This window comes from Thunnus thynnus, chromosome 6 (assembly GCF_963924715.1).
Source record: "Thunnus thynnus chromosome 6, fThuThy2.1, whole genome shotgun sequence".
Classification (NCBI taxonomy): Eukaryota; Metazoa; Chordata; class Actinopteri; order Scombriformes; family Scombridae; genus Thunnus; species Thunnus thynnus.
In genome coordinates, this window is record NC_089522.1 from 33,394,067 (window position 1) to 33,410,354 (window position 16,288).

At 38.2% G+C, this 16,288-nt stretch overlaps 1 protein-coding gene across 1 annotated transcript; it reads left to right on the forward strand.

The window, feature by feature from the left end:
- Nucleotides 1-1,984: 1,984 nt before the first annotated feature.
- On the forward strand, nucleotides 1,985-15,990 carry LOC137185282 (polymeric immunoglobulin receptor-like). The gene is made up of 6 exons (XM_067593629.1): nucleotides 1,985-2,050; nucleotides 4,463-4,829; nucleotides 7,702-8,028; nucleotides 9,240-9,311; nucleotides 14,624-14,787; nucleotides 15,065-15,990. The coding sequence occupies exons 1-6, from the start codon at nucleotides 1,985-1,987 to the stop codon at nucleotides 15,119-15,121; spliced, it is 1,053 nt and encodes a 350-aa protein (XP_067449730.1). The 3' UTR covers nucleotides 15,122-15,990.
- The last annotated feature ends 298 nt before the right edge of the window (nucleotides 15,991-16,288 follow it).

Below are 16,288 nucleotides of genomic sequence, written 5' to 3' on the forward strand. Positions count from 1 at the left end.
GTGCTGGTTTTAAAGTCATGTCATCCTAGTGGATCTTATTGAGTTCATTACTAATAACAAATGTACTATTACAGTAAATGCACTATTCCCCCCTGTTTCAGTCATACTTCCTGAAACATCAGTGCCCACCTGTTTTAGGACATAACTTGGCCTTTAAAATGATGAACTATATACTTGTAGCACTTCCACAAAGGGTTGGAAGTAGTAAGATGCTACCACAACAAACAAACTGTTGTTCACATAGTTTAACACATAGTTTATTGTACAAAAATGAAACTTTAGGCCTTCACTGTATTCAGGATGGGTTCAATCAGACTAAACCAAACACACATTTGCATTTTCACACCATACATCTAAAAAGCAATTAGCATTGATCTCCAGACCGAAGTCTGAGTCAAATTCTGATACAGAATTTGTTGCAAGGTGTTTTAAAAGAGCGTCATTGCACCATTAGCACCTTTTTTCTTACAGCTTACAGCACAAAGGCAACATTACTCAACTTTTATAAAAACATTGAAACTTTTTAAAACTGATCAGGCCTGAAACATGCAGATCCCAGGCTTTATAGACCTCATCTATGTCAAATTATTTTGAGAGACAGGTCATGTGGTAGATTTATTGTAATAAATTTCAGTTTCCATAGACTTTTATTTGAAAAGTAAAATGTTTGCAAGTTTGTAGTCATTTCAGAAATAAATGCACAATGGAGCACGTGTAAATTTGTTCACGTTTTGTGGCTGTGTAAAGTAGTGCTGTCAAAAAATAAGCAAACAATTCCTTGGTTCCGATTCTGTTGCGGGTTTGACATATGCTGCTTCTGTACTGGCACCACAGCCTGTATATAAAGATGGATATCACTCGTTAGTTTCATTGGAGACAGTTTGAAGCCCAGAGCCGCAGCTTCTGGTCGGCGCCATCTTTTCAGTTTGGAGCCAGGTACTTCCAGATAAAGAGTGCGGGGTGTTGCCTTTCACGCTCTGGAAACACGCCCCGCTACCTTGGACCTGAGCACTAGCTTACTGGGAACACTGAGCGCTGCTCCCTTGGGTTACCAAGTGTTAGTTAGCTAGTGTTAGCCACTTTAGCTAAATTGTGCTAACAGGGCAGGTATCATAATCAAGTAACACTTATTAGAGGGTCTGAATTTAGAGATTCAGACCATAAAGGCTCCCTGAAAACAATGATTGACTTAGTATTTCTAGAGAGAAGTTGAGGCTTTTTGAATGGGAGTCAGTTGAAGCAACTAGTGGCCATCAGAGGCACCTTAATGGTCTTCAGCCTGAGATGTGCAGAAAACCCAGTATTTATATTTGAAAGTGGAGAGAGGCTTAAAAATCCTGTTTTTGTTTGATTTTAGAAAATTAAAGTGTTACAATAAGTGTTCATGAATGAACTACCTTATGAAGGAGGTCTTCACACTGGGTCTCGAACTGGAGTCTCTAGATCATAGATGACTGCGCTGACTACTGAGCTAAAACTTTACTCATCACCTTGTTGCAGACAGACCTCTACCTATTTATACACCCATAACACAGAGACAGCACAGTGTGTAATGTGTAGAGAAGTCGATTCTTGCTTTGCACTTTTCATTTATTGCCTATTTTTCACAACCTAATTTTGTGGAAAGGAGAAGGGGAACAACAGGTTATGGAGAGTCCCTTGAGAGCACTTCACATGTGTCAGTAGCTCAGCTTTATTTCTCGAGAACACCCCCAACTCCAGGAGTGATGTCCAAATTAGGAAATGTGCGTCATGTAGCAGGTGGATGTGACTCCCCTCGTTGAGACCTGCTGATAGACGTCACAGCAGAGCAGAGGAGAGACACTGAGATAGTGATGTAACTGACCTGTCTGCTGGTATTTGAAATGTGTTTTTTTCCTGAAAAAAAAATTATTGAAATATTTGTATGAAACAAATATTTAAAAAAGAAAACACTATTTGTACTTTGCCAAATAATGTATTTGTATTCAAGCAGACCCCTACCATGGAGGAGCTGCTGTGTTCACCTGCACAGATAGGAAACGCCTCGGCTGACAGGATGTACCACTCTGTTTGAAAAAAAAAACTTCTTCTTTGTTTATAACAATGCTTGGCAACCAGTGTATTAGGTGCATTATCGCCACCTTCTGCTTCGGCGTGTGGACCAGAGATTAAATCCGACCCATTAATCCTGAACTCCAGCCTTCCTAAATTTTTCCTTCAGATATTGTCTTTGTTGATCATACTTTGTACTATCTATGATTATATGCATAAAAGTCTCCTCAGCCAGGTGAAAAAAATGTGTGCATATATTGGTATCAGCATCATATCGGCAAAAATGAGATGGAAAATATCGGCATATCGGATATCGGCAAAAATCCAATATCGTGCATCCCCAGATATAAATGACAGAAAAACAAAAAAAAGCAAAATATGAACCTTTAATCTAAACTGGTCGAGGGTGCTGACATTCACTAAACTTTTACTTTGCTTCATTCAATTTAATATAAAAGGTTTAAGATTTAAAGTGACTTCAGTCAGAGCTGTTCTTACTGCACATCAAAACAGCTGCATCATGAAGTTTACAGTTTACTTCTCCCAGAACTGCTGCAAGTGGTGTGAATGTTGCTGTTGCACAGAGCCTCGTACCTCTAGAGGTCCTGCAGTCTTTCACTGTTTTCTTCACTGAATCTTTTTTTATTTCCCAACAAATTTCAAATCAGCTTCAAGTCAGTGTTCATGTCTGACACTTTCAGAGTTCTAGTAAATGCTCTTGTTAGGTCTATTTCTTAGGCAAGTAAAGTCTACATATTTATAACCCATCATAAATCATGGATGCAGCTGTTCACATCATATGTTTCTTAATTTACAAATAGTTGTGTTATTCTACAAAAAAAGAAAGAAAAGAAATGAGCAATACATTTTAAAGCTCATGAGAAACCTTGAGAAGCAAATTAATGGGAAGAAACACATTCATTGGTGTGAGTTAACACCCAGGACACTTTGGTTCTAGAGGTTGTCTGAAGCATTTTAGAAATAAGGAAGTTTGCAGTCAGCAGTTTTGATATTTGTTTTACACAAAGAGGAACACACTCCTTTTTTCTCACCAAGTCTCAGTTAGAGCCAAAATATCTCTCACTGATCTATTTTTATTTTTCTGAAAGGCAAACGCTTCACTGAACATTTTCTTATTGCTTCTTTCAATTTGTTTGAATATCTATTGGTAACACTTGACTTTAACATCGTTCCCATTTATCATTTATAAGTTGTATATTGATATTTAATAAATGTTATAACTCCTGTTGGAACCCAGAAGTGTTTGCTGCTGTATAAACTGATAATGAATGACAATATAGTAAAACTCAGTTATAATAACATAAAATATGTCTTCATAGGAGAAGTTATAATAAATACTGAGAATTAATAAAATATCTCTATACCTTATAACTATATATTAAATGTTTATAAGATGCTCATAAATGGGGTAAAGTGATTATTCTTATCTTCAGTCAGCAGCTTCATCATGAAACCACTGATATACACACATTAATATTACACTTGTTGTGTTCATATATGTTAGACTGTGTGTATGTATTTATTTAATCTTCATTGTTGGATATCTCCTGGGATATTATACAGTATGTAAAGATTTTTATAAGGTCAATATTTGTTGTTTGTTGGTGTTTAATGTGTCTGAATAATTCCATAGAGGTCATATGGGTCAAATAATGGGATTGAAAATAAAATTATTCATTCATTAATGTACCCTCAACCACCATCATCATCGTCATGTCGCAGACAGAGAGAGAGAGATAGAAAGAGGAAGAGGAAGGAATGTTAACTTAAATCATCTTCAGCTTCCTGATTGATCAGACAGACATATAGAGGCAGTTCTCTGACAGTTTGATGATTTTCTGCATCAGGATCAAACTCAGAATGAATATCCACCATGTTCTGTTCTTCTGCTTCTTATCAGGTGAGGACTGATTACCTGACTGTGTCTGTAAAGCTGCAGCACAAACTGCTTCTGGACATTCATTGTGTTCATTTTAACAAATGTCAGATTTGTATCACACAAGTTTTTATGTTGCTGTCATGTTAATTAGTTTTCCTGTCGTTCTCTAAATTATTCTGTTACTAATTACAACATCTCTATAATCTAATCTTGTAATTTAACTAAATTAAACATAATCTAATTTAACTAAACATATGAACCATCCATCATGAATATTTGTTGCTCATTAATGTGTTTGATATTAGAAAGTATGAAAGAAAAACATTGAAAAACAGACGTTCCACAGAGACACTGTGACTACAACTGCAGCTACAAGTAGAACAACAGCAACTGCTGTACAGTCAGTGAAAACTTTGCTAATGGCTGCCTCTGTATCATCTCTGCTTCTCTGTGAACTGATGGATTAGCCCTCATTAATCTGCAGTCTGTTTACAGTAAGTCTACAATACACAAAGTATTGATCATCAGTATTCACTGTTCATCTTTCCAACAGCACTGCAGGATGGAAACACTGGACTCGTCAATGCAATAAACCTTTTTGCTGGAGCTGAAGGAGGAAGTGGTTCACTTATTTGCCACTTCACTTCATCTGGAAGCATCAAGTTCTTCTGTAAAGGAGAATGTAAAGAAGAAGACATTCTCATTAAAACAGATGGTGTCACAGCTCAGAGTGGCAGATACAGCATCAGATATAAAGACGGATCTTCTGGAAGAAGAACTGTGACTGTGTACATCACACAGCTGACCAAGTCAGACTCAGGACGGTACAGATTTGGTTTGGGCGGATCTTCAGTCCCAGATTCTTACTGTGACTTTGATGTCACAGTTACAGATGGTGAGTTTCTACTGAAAGTCATAAAACCTGATATATTTACTATGTTCATCCCATTTAATGATTTTAAAATATAATAATAATAATAATAATAATAATAATAATAATAATAATAATAATAATGTTATTTTTATAGCAAAAACAAGTTTACAAAGTGCTTCACAGACATAAAACAAAATACACAATGCAATTACATATAGAAAAGTTACAAGACAATAAGAAATGGAAACAAAAGGTAAAGGTAATAAATAAATAAATAAAATATATTTTAAAAACCCTCTAATTAAATGCACTTATATAAAAATTAGTTTTTAAAAGAGTTTTAAAAGAGGACACTGAGGTAGCTTGTCCGATTTCCAGGGGAAGGTTGTTTCACAATTGGGGAGCTCTAACAGCAAATGCCCTTCTACCCCCTGACTCAAGCTTTGCCCTGGGGACTGAGTGCAACAGCTGGTCCACAGATCTTAGAGAACAAGCTGGGGTGTAAGGAATGAGAAGGTCAGTGATATAAGATGGGGCTAGGCCGTTCATAGATTTAAAAACAAGCAGTAAAATTTTAAAATCAATTCTAAAAACCACAGGTAACCAGTGCAATGAGGTGAGAACAGGAGAAATGTGATCATATTTTTAGCCCTTGTAAGAACCCTAGCCGCAGTATTCTGTACAAGCTGTAGGTGGTTGATTGATTTTAGGGGCAGTCCAGCAAATAAGGAGTTGCAGTAATCTAAATGACTAGAGACAAAAGCATGAATGAGTATTTCAGCATCACTGAAAGAAAGAAAAGATCTAATCTTTGCAATGTTCCTGATTTGAGTGATAGCTGATTTGGTGATTTTGGTAAAATGTTTTGAAAAATTCAAGTCAAAGATTACACCCAGATTTCTGGCCCCATGGGTGCACTGCAAACCCTGGGAAAATAAGGTCTTTCTAATAGAGTCCCTGTGTGCTCTGGGCCCAAACACCATCACTTCAGTTTTTGTCATTATTGAGCATTAAGAAATTATTGGACATCCAAGATCTAATACTTGCGAGACACGTTGTGAGTGAGGTAAGTGAGGTAATGTCTGATGGATTTATGGATAGATATATCTGTGTATTGTCTGCATAAAAATGGAAGGAAATATTGGAGTTTCAAATGACTTGACTCAGTGGTAACATGTAAATGGAAAACAGTAAAGGGCCAAGAACTGATCCTTGAGGAACGCCGCAGCTGATAATTGAGAATTTGGAAGAGACATTTCTAATTGAAACAGAGAATGTTCTGTCACTCAAATAAGACTTAAACCAGTCTAGAGCAGTACCAGTCATGCCTATGCAGTTTTCTAGTCCATTAATTAATATTCCATGATTGACTGTGTCAAATGCTGCGGAAAGGTCCAAAAGTACCAGAACACTACAGCGGCCAGCATCCGAATTCATTCATTCTAATGTTGTTTAAAACTTTTAAAAGTGCAGTTTCTGTACTATGATGAGTGCAAAAACTGGACTGAAACTTTTCAAAGAGAGAGTGGTCATTCATAAAAGAAATAAGCTGAGAGTAAACCACTTTCTCCAGCACCTTGGCGAGAAAGGGTAATTTGGATATGGGTCTAAAATTATTCAGATTAGTGGTGTCAAGATTTGATTTTTTGAGAAGGGGGTGAACAACAGCTGATTTAAAAATCTGAGGTACAAGCTCTGAAGATAGAGATTTGTTAAAAATTGCTAAAATATCTGAGGATAAAATGGCAGAAACCTCCTCTAAAAATCTAGTGGGTAAAACATCAGAGGGAGAGGTGGAAGATTTCATGCCGTTGAGTAAATCTGACTGGGATATCTGCTAAAAAGAATTTAAAAACTGATGCACCTCACAGTGTGGTAAAATATGATTTTGGCTCTAATGTTGGAAACTTTATTGACAAAAAAGGAACGAAAACTCTCACACTTTTCAATTGAGGAGACTTGTAGGCCTATAGAATTGTGGGGGCGGTGGCTGAAGGAGTTAATGGTACTAAAAAGTAACTTTGGGTCATGGGGATTTGCAGCAATAAGATGAGAGAAGAATTTTGATCTTTCGTCCTTTACAGTATAATTAAATTATTTTAAAAGCTCTTTCTTGGCATTAAAATCATATCTTAATCTGGAAACTTTCCATTTCCGTTCAGCACTCCTACATGCCCTCCTAATGCTCATGGAGATGGTTTTGTCAAAATAGGGCGAGCTCTAGACAATTTAACAGGTGCTACAGTGTCCAGTGTAGTAGCCCAACGTTGCAAAAATTTAGAAGCCAGCTCCTCTACAGAGCAGGAATAATCTAAAGGGTCAAGCTGCTGAGAAGCATGATAGGTATTGTAGAAATTCTCACAGTTTTGTGGCGCGATGGGTCTAAAATAACAAGGGCCTCTAGGGTCAGAAACCGTAGGCACTAATGGGATATTAAAAAGGATAGCTGCATGGTCAGAAACATGCTTGTTTAAGGTCTGTAGATTTACTGGATTAATGCCATAAGTAATAATTAGGTCAAGAGTATGACCATGTTGGTGAATAGAGCCAGAGACATGCTGAATATAGTCAAAAGTACTGATAAGATCAAGGAATTCAGATGTACGTTTGTCACTTTGGTTGTTAATGTGAATATTTCTGTCTCCCAATAAAATAACCTTCTCATAGTTAGTGGTAGTTATTGAAAGCAAGTGACCAAATTCCGAAAGAAAGTTGCCCTTTGAGTTAGGAGGGCGATATAACAACTCAAAAAAGATCGTATGGTGGGAAGTGGTGAATGAGAATAACTCAAATGAGATAAAACTGCCAATAGCAGTTGGTGTACATTTGTGGTCAGCTTTACAGGATCTTACAGGAAGTACAGACAGTAACTGTTGATTGTTCATCTTTTCAGGAGCAACATTGGGTCAAAACACTAGTTTCGTCCATGCAGAAACAGAGGGAGGAAATGTCACATATCCATGCAAGGATACTGTCTACGGGAGCAGGAAGTTCTTCTGTAAGGATGAATGTAAAAGAGAAGAAGACATCTTGGTTGAAACAGAAGAGAACAGAGCTCAGAATGGCAGATACAGCATTGAATATACAAAAGGATCTGTATATGGACTGCATGTGACCATCACACAGCTGAAGAAGTCAGACACAGGACGGTACAGGTGTGGTTACGGCAGAGCTTTGTCAACAAATTCATCTGACAGGTTCCCGATCTTTGTTGTAAATGGTAAGTTTCGATTGAAAATCATGAAAACGTTTATTCTTAATTAATGTACCTTCTGGTGAGTGCATGTGAGCTCTTAAAGAAAAATGGTGATGGAAAATTTTCTTGTTTTCATCTAATATCAAAAAACGGATTTGAAATACAAAATTAAAATAAAATGTAAATGACATAAACAAACAAACAAACAACTAAAGTTACAGGCAGAATTTGATTTGTGTGATCTAATTTATGTCAGTGAGAGGAGCGCTGATGTTGCCAGAGTTATAAGAAAGATACAGCTGTATGTGGGACAACACAACCTCCAACTGACCAAAATCTTTTTGCATGTTTTTTTAAAAACATATTTAAACATTCAGGCTATCAGGCTATACACACAATCAAACTGGCATTTTCCTCCTGTAGCGAGCTGAGGCTCTTTCCTCGACTGTGTTGGTTTGGTATCTTGGTGACTCGCTGTGCGCTACAGTGGGAGGAGAGGTACAGTAGCAGGTGTGGTTTTTAACTGCAGATATTGTACAGTAACACGCTGCTGGATCATCGTGTCCAGAAAGGTGATTCAACTAAAAAAAAAATCATCATCTGCTCTTGAGAGTATATTTGAGCTGCTGTATTCATGTTTGAAACTCTTTATGTCGCAGACAACAATAAGTTTCTTGTGAGGAAAATTCTCCACACTGTCAGTGTGTCATGACGGGGAAAGCTCTGTGTTTAAAGGGGATGAAAGTAGCTGTGACTGTGATTGACCACGACTGTTGCAGCCTCCAACACACCAACCTATAATGATGTTTTTTTTTATCTGACCCCTCCTCGTATCAAAGTGTGCCACAGGTGCGCCCAGACAACCTGACCACCAAATGAAGCCCCTGATACTCTGGGCAGAGAGCACCTGACTGTGATCATAAAAACAGCCCTACATGTTTATTTTGAGACAACCAGCCTGAGTTTTATTTTCTCATTTCAAACTTTGTCCTCCACTCATCGAAACAAACAATACAAATAATATTTACTTTGATGCTTAACTGAGCAAAATCATATTAAAATGTATAAATATATATATTTATAAATAATTACTTAATTAATATATTTAATGCTGCATTTTTCTTGTGTATGTGATGGATGCTGTCAATATGATCTTTCTGTCTAGAGCAGCATCTCATTTCTCTGCATTATTGATTCAGTATCTGATTGTTTCAATGTGTTTTCATTGTTCACAGCTACAACCACTTCAGAACCAAACTGGATCACACCTTCATCATCTTTCCCTGAAACCTCAGAGCAGTTTACAGGTACAGGACAGTTCATGTCTGTCCATCTGTCCATCACTGTCTCTCTGCAACAAAACGTCCTCTTAAAACAGTAAAATTCAGCATATATATTCGGTGTTACTCACCAAAGCATGCTGAGTGTATCCTTTAGGTCCAACATAAGTGTTGACTGTGTTTCCTCAATCATAATATATTTGCAAAGCTGATTATTTAAAGTATTTTAAACCTTGCATTGTTTGTGGTCTTCTCTCCTGCTTTTGTTGGTGCATTGCTGTGTTTCTGGGCAGGTTCCTGCATCCTGTAGATCAGTGGGATGATGTGAAACCACTGGCAGGATTGACATGTATCACGTCAACCACGTGTGCACAACATAGATCCACACGTAAAAACAAGCTACTTGTGGTCAAAAACTCCACAGGGAACCTTTAAGCTTCCAATACAAGACAAAAGATCCCAGATTTTTAAATCAATCAATCAATCAATCAATCAATCAATCAATTTTTATTTATATAGCGCCATATCACAACAAAAGTCATCTCAAGGCACTTTTCACATAGAGCAGGTCAAGACCGTACTCTTTAATTTACAGAGACCCAACAATTCCCCCATGAGCAAGCACTTGGCGACAGCGGTAAGGAAAAACTCCCCTTTAACGGGTAGAAACTTCAAGCAGACCCCGGCTCTTGGTGGGCAGCCATCTGCTTTGACCGGTTGGGTTGAGAGAGAGAAAGAGAGAGGGAAAGGGGGAGGGGGGACAGGAGAGCAACAATCACAACAACAACAACAAGTATAAGTATCAATAGACAGGGAAGGATGCCATCAGGACTGTGAAGGACCGCGAAGGCTCGGCCCAGAACCCGGGGTTCCTTTGAGATGAGAAAACACAAAAAACTCCGGGGAAGAAGCAAAGTTAGTGACATGCATTGATGTTACATGAATGCATACAGATGGAGAGGAGGAGGAGGAGAGAGGAGCTCAGTGCATCATGGGAAGTCCCCCAGTAGTCTAGGCCTATAGCAACATAACTAAGGGCTGATCCAAGGCGAGCCTGGTCGGCCCTAACTATAAGCTTCATCAAAAAGGAAAGTTTTAAGCCGACTCTTAAACATAGAGAGGGTGTCTGCACCCCGGACTGAATCTGGTAGATGGTTCCATAGAAGAGGAGCCTGATAGCTGAAGGCTCTGCCTCTCATTCTACTTTTAAAGACTGTAGGGACCACCAGTAAGCTGCATACTGGGAGCGCAGTGTTCTAGTGGGATAATACGGTATTATGAGGTCTTCAAGATATGATTGTGCCTGACCATTAAGGGCTTTGTAAGTTAGGAGAAGGATTTTAAATTCTATTCTAGATTTTACAGGAAGCCAATGTAGCGAAGCTAAAATGGGAGAAATGTGATCTCTTTTTCTAGTTTTAGTCAGAACACGTGCACCTGCATTCTGGACCAGCTGGAGAGTCTTTAGAGACTTGTTAGGGCAGCCTGATAATAAGGAATTGCAATAATCCAGCCTAGAAGTAACAAATGCGTGAACTAGTTTTTCTGCATCTTTTAGGGACAGGATGTGCCTGATTTTTGCGATATTACGTAAGTGAAAAAAGGCAGTCCTTGAGATATGATTTATGTGGGAGTTAAAGGACATATCCTGATCAAAGATAACTCCCAGATTCCTTACGGTGGTGCTGGAGGCCAGGGTAATGCCATCCAGAGTAGCTATATCATTAGATAATGTGTTTCTAAGGTGTTTAGGGCCAAACACAATAACTTCAGTTTTATCTGAATTTAGTAGCAGAAAATTGCAGGTCATCCAGGTCTTTATGTCGTTAAGGCATGCTTGGTGTTTGTTTAACTGATTGGGTTCATCTGGCTTCACTGATAAATGTGTTTCCTAATAATATTACCTAAAGGAAGCATATACAAGGTGAATAGTATTGGTCCAAGTACAGAACCTTGTGGAACTCCGTGTCTAACTTTTGCCTTCATGGAGGATTCATCATTAACATGTACAAACTGAAATCGGTCTGATAAATAGGACTTAAACCAGCTTAATGCAGTTCCTTTAATGCCAATTAAATGTTCCAGTCTCTGCAAAAGGATTTGATGGTCAATTGTGTCGAATGCAGCACTAAGATCTAACAGGACAAGTATAGAGACAAATCCTTTGTCCGATGCAGTTAGGAGGTCATTTGTGACTTTCACCAGTGCTGTCTCTGTGCTATGATGCCTCTAAATCCTGACTGAAAATCCTCAAATAAACTATTGTTATGTAGAAAGTCACATAACTGATTAGAGACTGCTTTCTCAAGGATCTTAGAGAGAAATGGAAGGTTAGATATAGGTCTATAATTGGCTAAAACACCTGAATCAAGAGTAGGCTTCTTAAGAAGAGGTTTAATTACAGCTACTTTAAAAGACTGTGGTACATAGCCTGTTACTAAAGACAGATTGATCATATCTAGTAAAGAAGTGCTCACTAAGGGTAAGGCTTTGTTAAGCAGCCTAGTTGGGATGGGATCTAAGAGACAGGTTGATGGTTTAGCTGAACAAATCATTGAAGTTAGTTCAGACAAGTCTACTGGAGAAAAACAGTCCAAATATATGTCAGGATTTACAGCTGTTTCTAAGGTTCCTGTGTTTGGCGAGAGAACGGTGCCTGTTGAGGGCAGGAGGTGGTTAATTTTGTCTCTAATAGTTAGAATTTTATCATTAAAGAAGCTCATAAAATCGTTACTACTGAGAGCTATAGGAATACATGGATCAATAGAGTTATGACTCTTTGTCAGCCTGGCCAAAGTGCTGAAAAGGAACCTAGGGCTGTTTTTATTCTCTTCTATTAATGCTGAGTAATAGGCGGCTCTGGCATTACAGAGGGCCTTCCTATATGTTTTAAGACTATCTTGCCAGACTAAGCGAGATTCTTCTACTTTGGTGGAACGCCAAATCCTTTCCAATTTTCGCGATGTTTGCTTTAATTTGCGGGTTTGGGAGTTATACCATGGAGCTAACCTCTTATGTTTTATTGTCTTCTTTTTTAAGGGGGCGATGGAGTCGAGTGTTTTTCTTAATGAGCCTGCAGCACTATCAACAAGATTATCAATTTGGGAGGGACTAAAGTTAACATAAGAGTCCTCTGTAGTATTGAGACATGGCAGTGAATTCAGTACTGATGGAATTGCTTCCTTAAATTTATCTACAACACTATCAGATAGACATCTAGTGAAGACATTTTTGTCTAATGGTGTGTAATCCAGTAATAGGAATTCAAAAGTTATTAAGTAATGATCTGATAAAATAGGATTTTGTGGAAAATTTATTAAATGTTCAATTTCAATCCCATAAGTCAGAACAAGGTCTAGGGTGTGGTTAAGACCAGTGGAATTATTTACACACTGAGAGAAGCCAATTGAGTCTAATAATGAGATAAATGCAGTGCTGAGACTGTCATTATCAACGTCCACATGAATATTAAAATCACCTACTATAATTACTTTATCTGTACTAAGGACTAAATACGACAAAAACTCTGAGAATTCAGAGTACGGGCCAGGAGGACGGTACACTATAACAAATAGAACTGGCTGTAAAGTTTTCCAGGTTGGGTGAGAGAGACTAAGAACAAGGCTTTCGAATGAGTTATAATTAAATTTAGGTCTAGGGTTGATGATTAGGCTTGAGTTGACAATGGCTGCAACTCCTCCTCCTCGGCCAGTGTCTCGAGGAATATGAGTATTAATATGACTGGGGGGAGTGGATTCATTTAGGCTGACATATTCTTCATGACACAGCCAGGTTTCAGTGAGACAAAATAAATCAATATGATGATCTGAAATTAAATCGTTTACTAAAACAGCTTTAGATGAAAGAGATCTAATGTTCAAGAGTCCACATTTAATTATCTTATTTTGTTGTACTATTGCAGTAGTGGTTTTAATTCTTGCTAGATTTTCATGAATGACTCTTTTGTTTACTTTGGATTTAATTGATTTAAGTGGTCAGGGGACAGACACAGTCTCTATGTAGTTTTGGGTGGGTAACTGTTCTAATGGAAGCGCAGGGAAGCGTGTAGGACTGCAGCTCTGCTTCCTGGTCTCAACTCTGGGTTGTCATGGTTTTGGTCTATTAATAAACTCAGCCATATTTCTGGATATGAGAGCAGCTCCATCCAAAGTGGGATGTATGCCGTCTCTCCTAATCAGACCAGGTCTTCCCCAGAAAGTCTGCCAATTATCGATGAAGCCCATATCGTTTGCTGGACATCACCTCGACAACCAGCGGTTGAATTGTGACATGCGGCTATACATGTCATCACTGGTTAGATTAGGCAGCGGTCCAGAGAAAATTACGGAGTCCGACATAGTTTTTGCAAATGTACACACCGACTCAACATTAATTTTGGTGACCTCTGATTGGCGTAATCGGGAGTCGTTGCCGCCGACATGAATGACAATCATACCATATTTACGTTTATTCTTAGCCAGCAGTTTTAAATTTGACTCAATGTCGCCCGCTCTGGCCCCAGGAATACATTTAACTATGGCTGCTGGTGTCGCTAACTTCACGTTTCTGACTATGGAGCTGCCAATAATCAGAGTTTGTTTCTCAGCAGGTGGGGAGAACCTGTTAGAAACATGAACTGGTTGGTGATGAACCGTGGGCTTCTGCTTAGGGCTAATGCTTCCTTCGGACAGTCACCCAGCCGCCCTGGCTTCCCAGCTGCTTGGGAGCTACCGGGGGAGTGGGAGCTATGCTAGGTCAGCACCGGATACTGGGGGCTGGCTAACTACATTAGCTGCTGATTGTTTTTCCATGGTGCGGAGCCTCGCTTCCAATTCACTAAGCCTTGCCTCCAGTGCTGCAAATAAACTACACTTATTACACTTACCACTATCACTAAAGGAGGCAGAGGAGTAACTGAACATTTGGCACACCGAGCAAGAGAGAGCAGGAGAACGAGAGGGAGAGAGAGAAGCCATCGCTAACTGCTTAGTTTAAATTAGCTGCTAATGCTAGCTGCAGAGCTAAAGTAACTATCAACTTGTGCGATCAGCGAGAAAAGTCGCTAAGAGAAAAGCGCTGAGAGTGCTTGTGTAAAACTAGCGAAAGTTTAAATATACAGCAGATATTAATCCACAGTAATGTGATATATATAGGAAAATCAACTGAGATGAGAGCAGCAACAACGCTATCAGTATACACAGTCGGCAACTGGAAATGATACAATACGTTTACCGTAGCACGTCAGCACATCAGCAAATTTTCTGTTAGCCTCAGTCTCTCACGACAGTCTCAGTCTCTCTTAAACTACTACATGTCTCTCTCTCTCTCTTCCTTCCCAGCCGTCTCTGAGGTCTCTCGCCCAGGTTACTCCTGGCCTCTGGTGGTATGTGTGCCTGTGATTGTTGTGCTGTTGGCTGTTGTTCTGCTGCTCCTCTACAAACTGAAGATGAAGAGGGACTCTGGTTTGAACACCAGAGGAACCTCAGACAGCAGTAACATGGAGGTAACTTCCTTTAACTGTGGATATAGCAGACTAACTCTATTTTTCCAGTTAGGAATAAACAATCTCATGTCTGCAACTACTTCACTAGTATGCACAAAACTATAATTAAATAAAATAATTATGTAATAATAAATAATTACTGTTACTAGACCTCTGGCCTGTAAAGTTGCTATTACTAATTTTTCAGCAAACAATCGTCTGAAAAGAACACAATATCTGGTCTGTTACCCTGGTTACCTATATTTTAGGTTTGATGTCATTCCTGTTTTACTTTCAGTTATGTGTCAGCTATGATCGCCATCATCTAGTCTCCACGTATGAAGACGTCTACTAGAGCCTGGATGCAGCTGAGACCAAACCTACTCTACACTCACAGAGGCAGTAAACACATGATAATGTTTGGATTTGGACCTGAATTCTGTACTATGCTTTCACCTCATGGCTTGGTTTTTACTCTGATATGCATTGTAAGCTGTGAGACCTTATGAGACTTGTGTGTTCCTTTCCAAATCATGTCCAATCAATTGAATTTACCACAGGTGGACTCCAATCAAGGTGTAGAAACATCTCAAAGATGATCAAGTGTCATAGCAAAGGCTATGAATACTTATGTCAATGTGATTTTTCAGTTTTTCCTTTTTAATTAATTTACAAAAAATTCTACAATTCTGTCTTCACTTTGTCAGTATGGGGTATTGAATGTGGACTGATGAGGGAAAAAATGAATTTAAATGATTTTAATATAAGTCTGCAACACAACAAAATGTGAAAAACTGAATGACTGAATACTTTAATGCATTGTATATATGATTTTATTTAAAATAAATAAATAAATAAAATATTCCAAAGTACGACAGCTGCCATACCTCAGTTGACGCCTATGATGCCAAATGTTCTAGTCTTTGATTTAAAGATTGATATTGATAATTGCATTTTATTGACTGATTTTCACTTGTTGCAATACTAAAGAATAATTTCAATTCAGATCATTTCATTTTACATCTTGATTTTACCCTTTTAGGTTTTCCATTGTTTCAATTTTAATAATCGATTGATTGATTCAGCACTGAGTGAAATTTTATACATTTTTATGCTATTGATTAACATTTTGATACTGCTTGATTTGACCTTTGACATCTCTAGGTTTTTGACACACGTGCAGATGTGTATTAAATACTTAATAAAAGGTAACTGTGAGTGTGTTTGTTTTGCCTGGTTCATTTTTTCCCATCATTCTCTGTTGTTTACTATTAAACAAACTGACACCACAGATCAGTCAGGTCTGAAGACTTAACTGTAAAACATCATGTAGGTAAAAATTAAAAAGTTGATATAAATTAAAAGTTGATATCATGAAACAAGTCTTCACAGGGAGCCTCATGAATCTTTTTATATCTCATGATCTTGTTTGCAAACTTGTAATTTTCTCCTTTAATCACTAAAATTGTATCATTTTTATGCATCTGTATGTCTTATTACTTTACTAGTAAACTTAAAGAAG

Bases quoted from the DNA above. Each gene is read 5' to 3' on its own strand.
- LOC137185282 (XM_067593629.1), top strand. From the start codon at position 1,985: ATGGAGGAGCTGCTGTGTTCACCTGCACAGATAGGAAACGCCTCGGCT. The intron at 9,312-14,623 runs GTACAGGACAGT...CTTCCTTCCCAG, and splicing joins AACCTCAGAGCAGTTTACAG to CCGTCTCTGAGGTCTCTCGC. The intron at 14,788-15,064 runs GTAACTTCCTTT...TTTTACTTTCAG, and splicing joins CAGACAGCAGTAACATGGAG to TTATGTGTCAGCTATGATCG.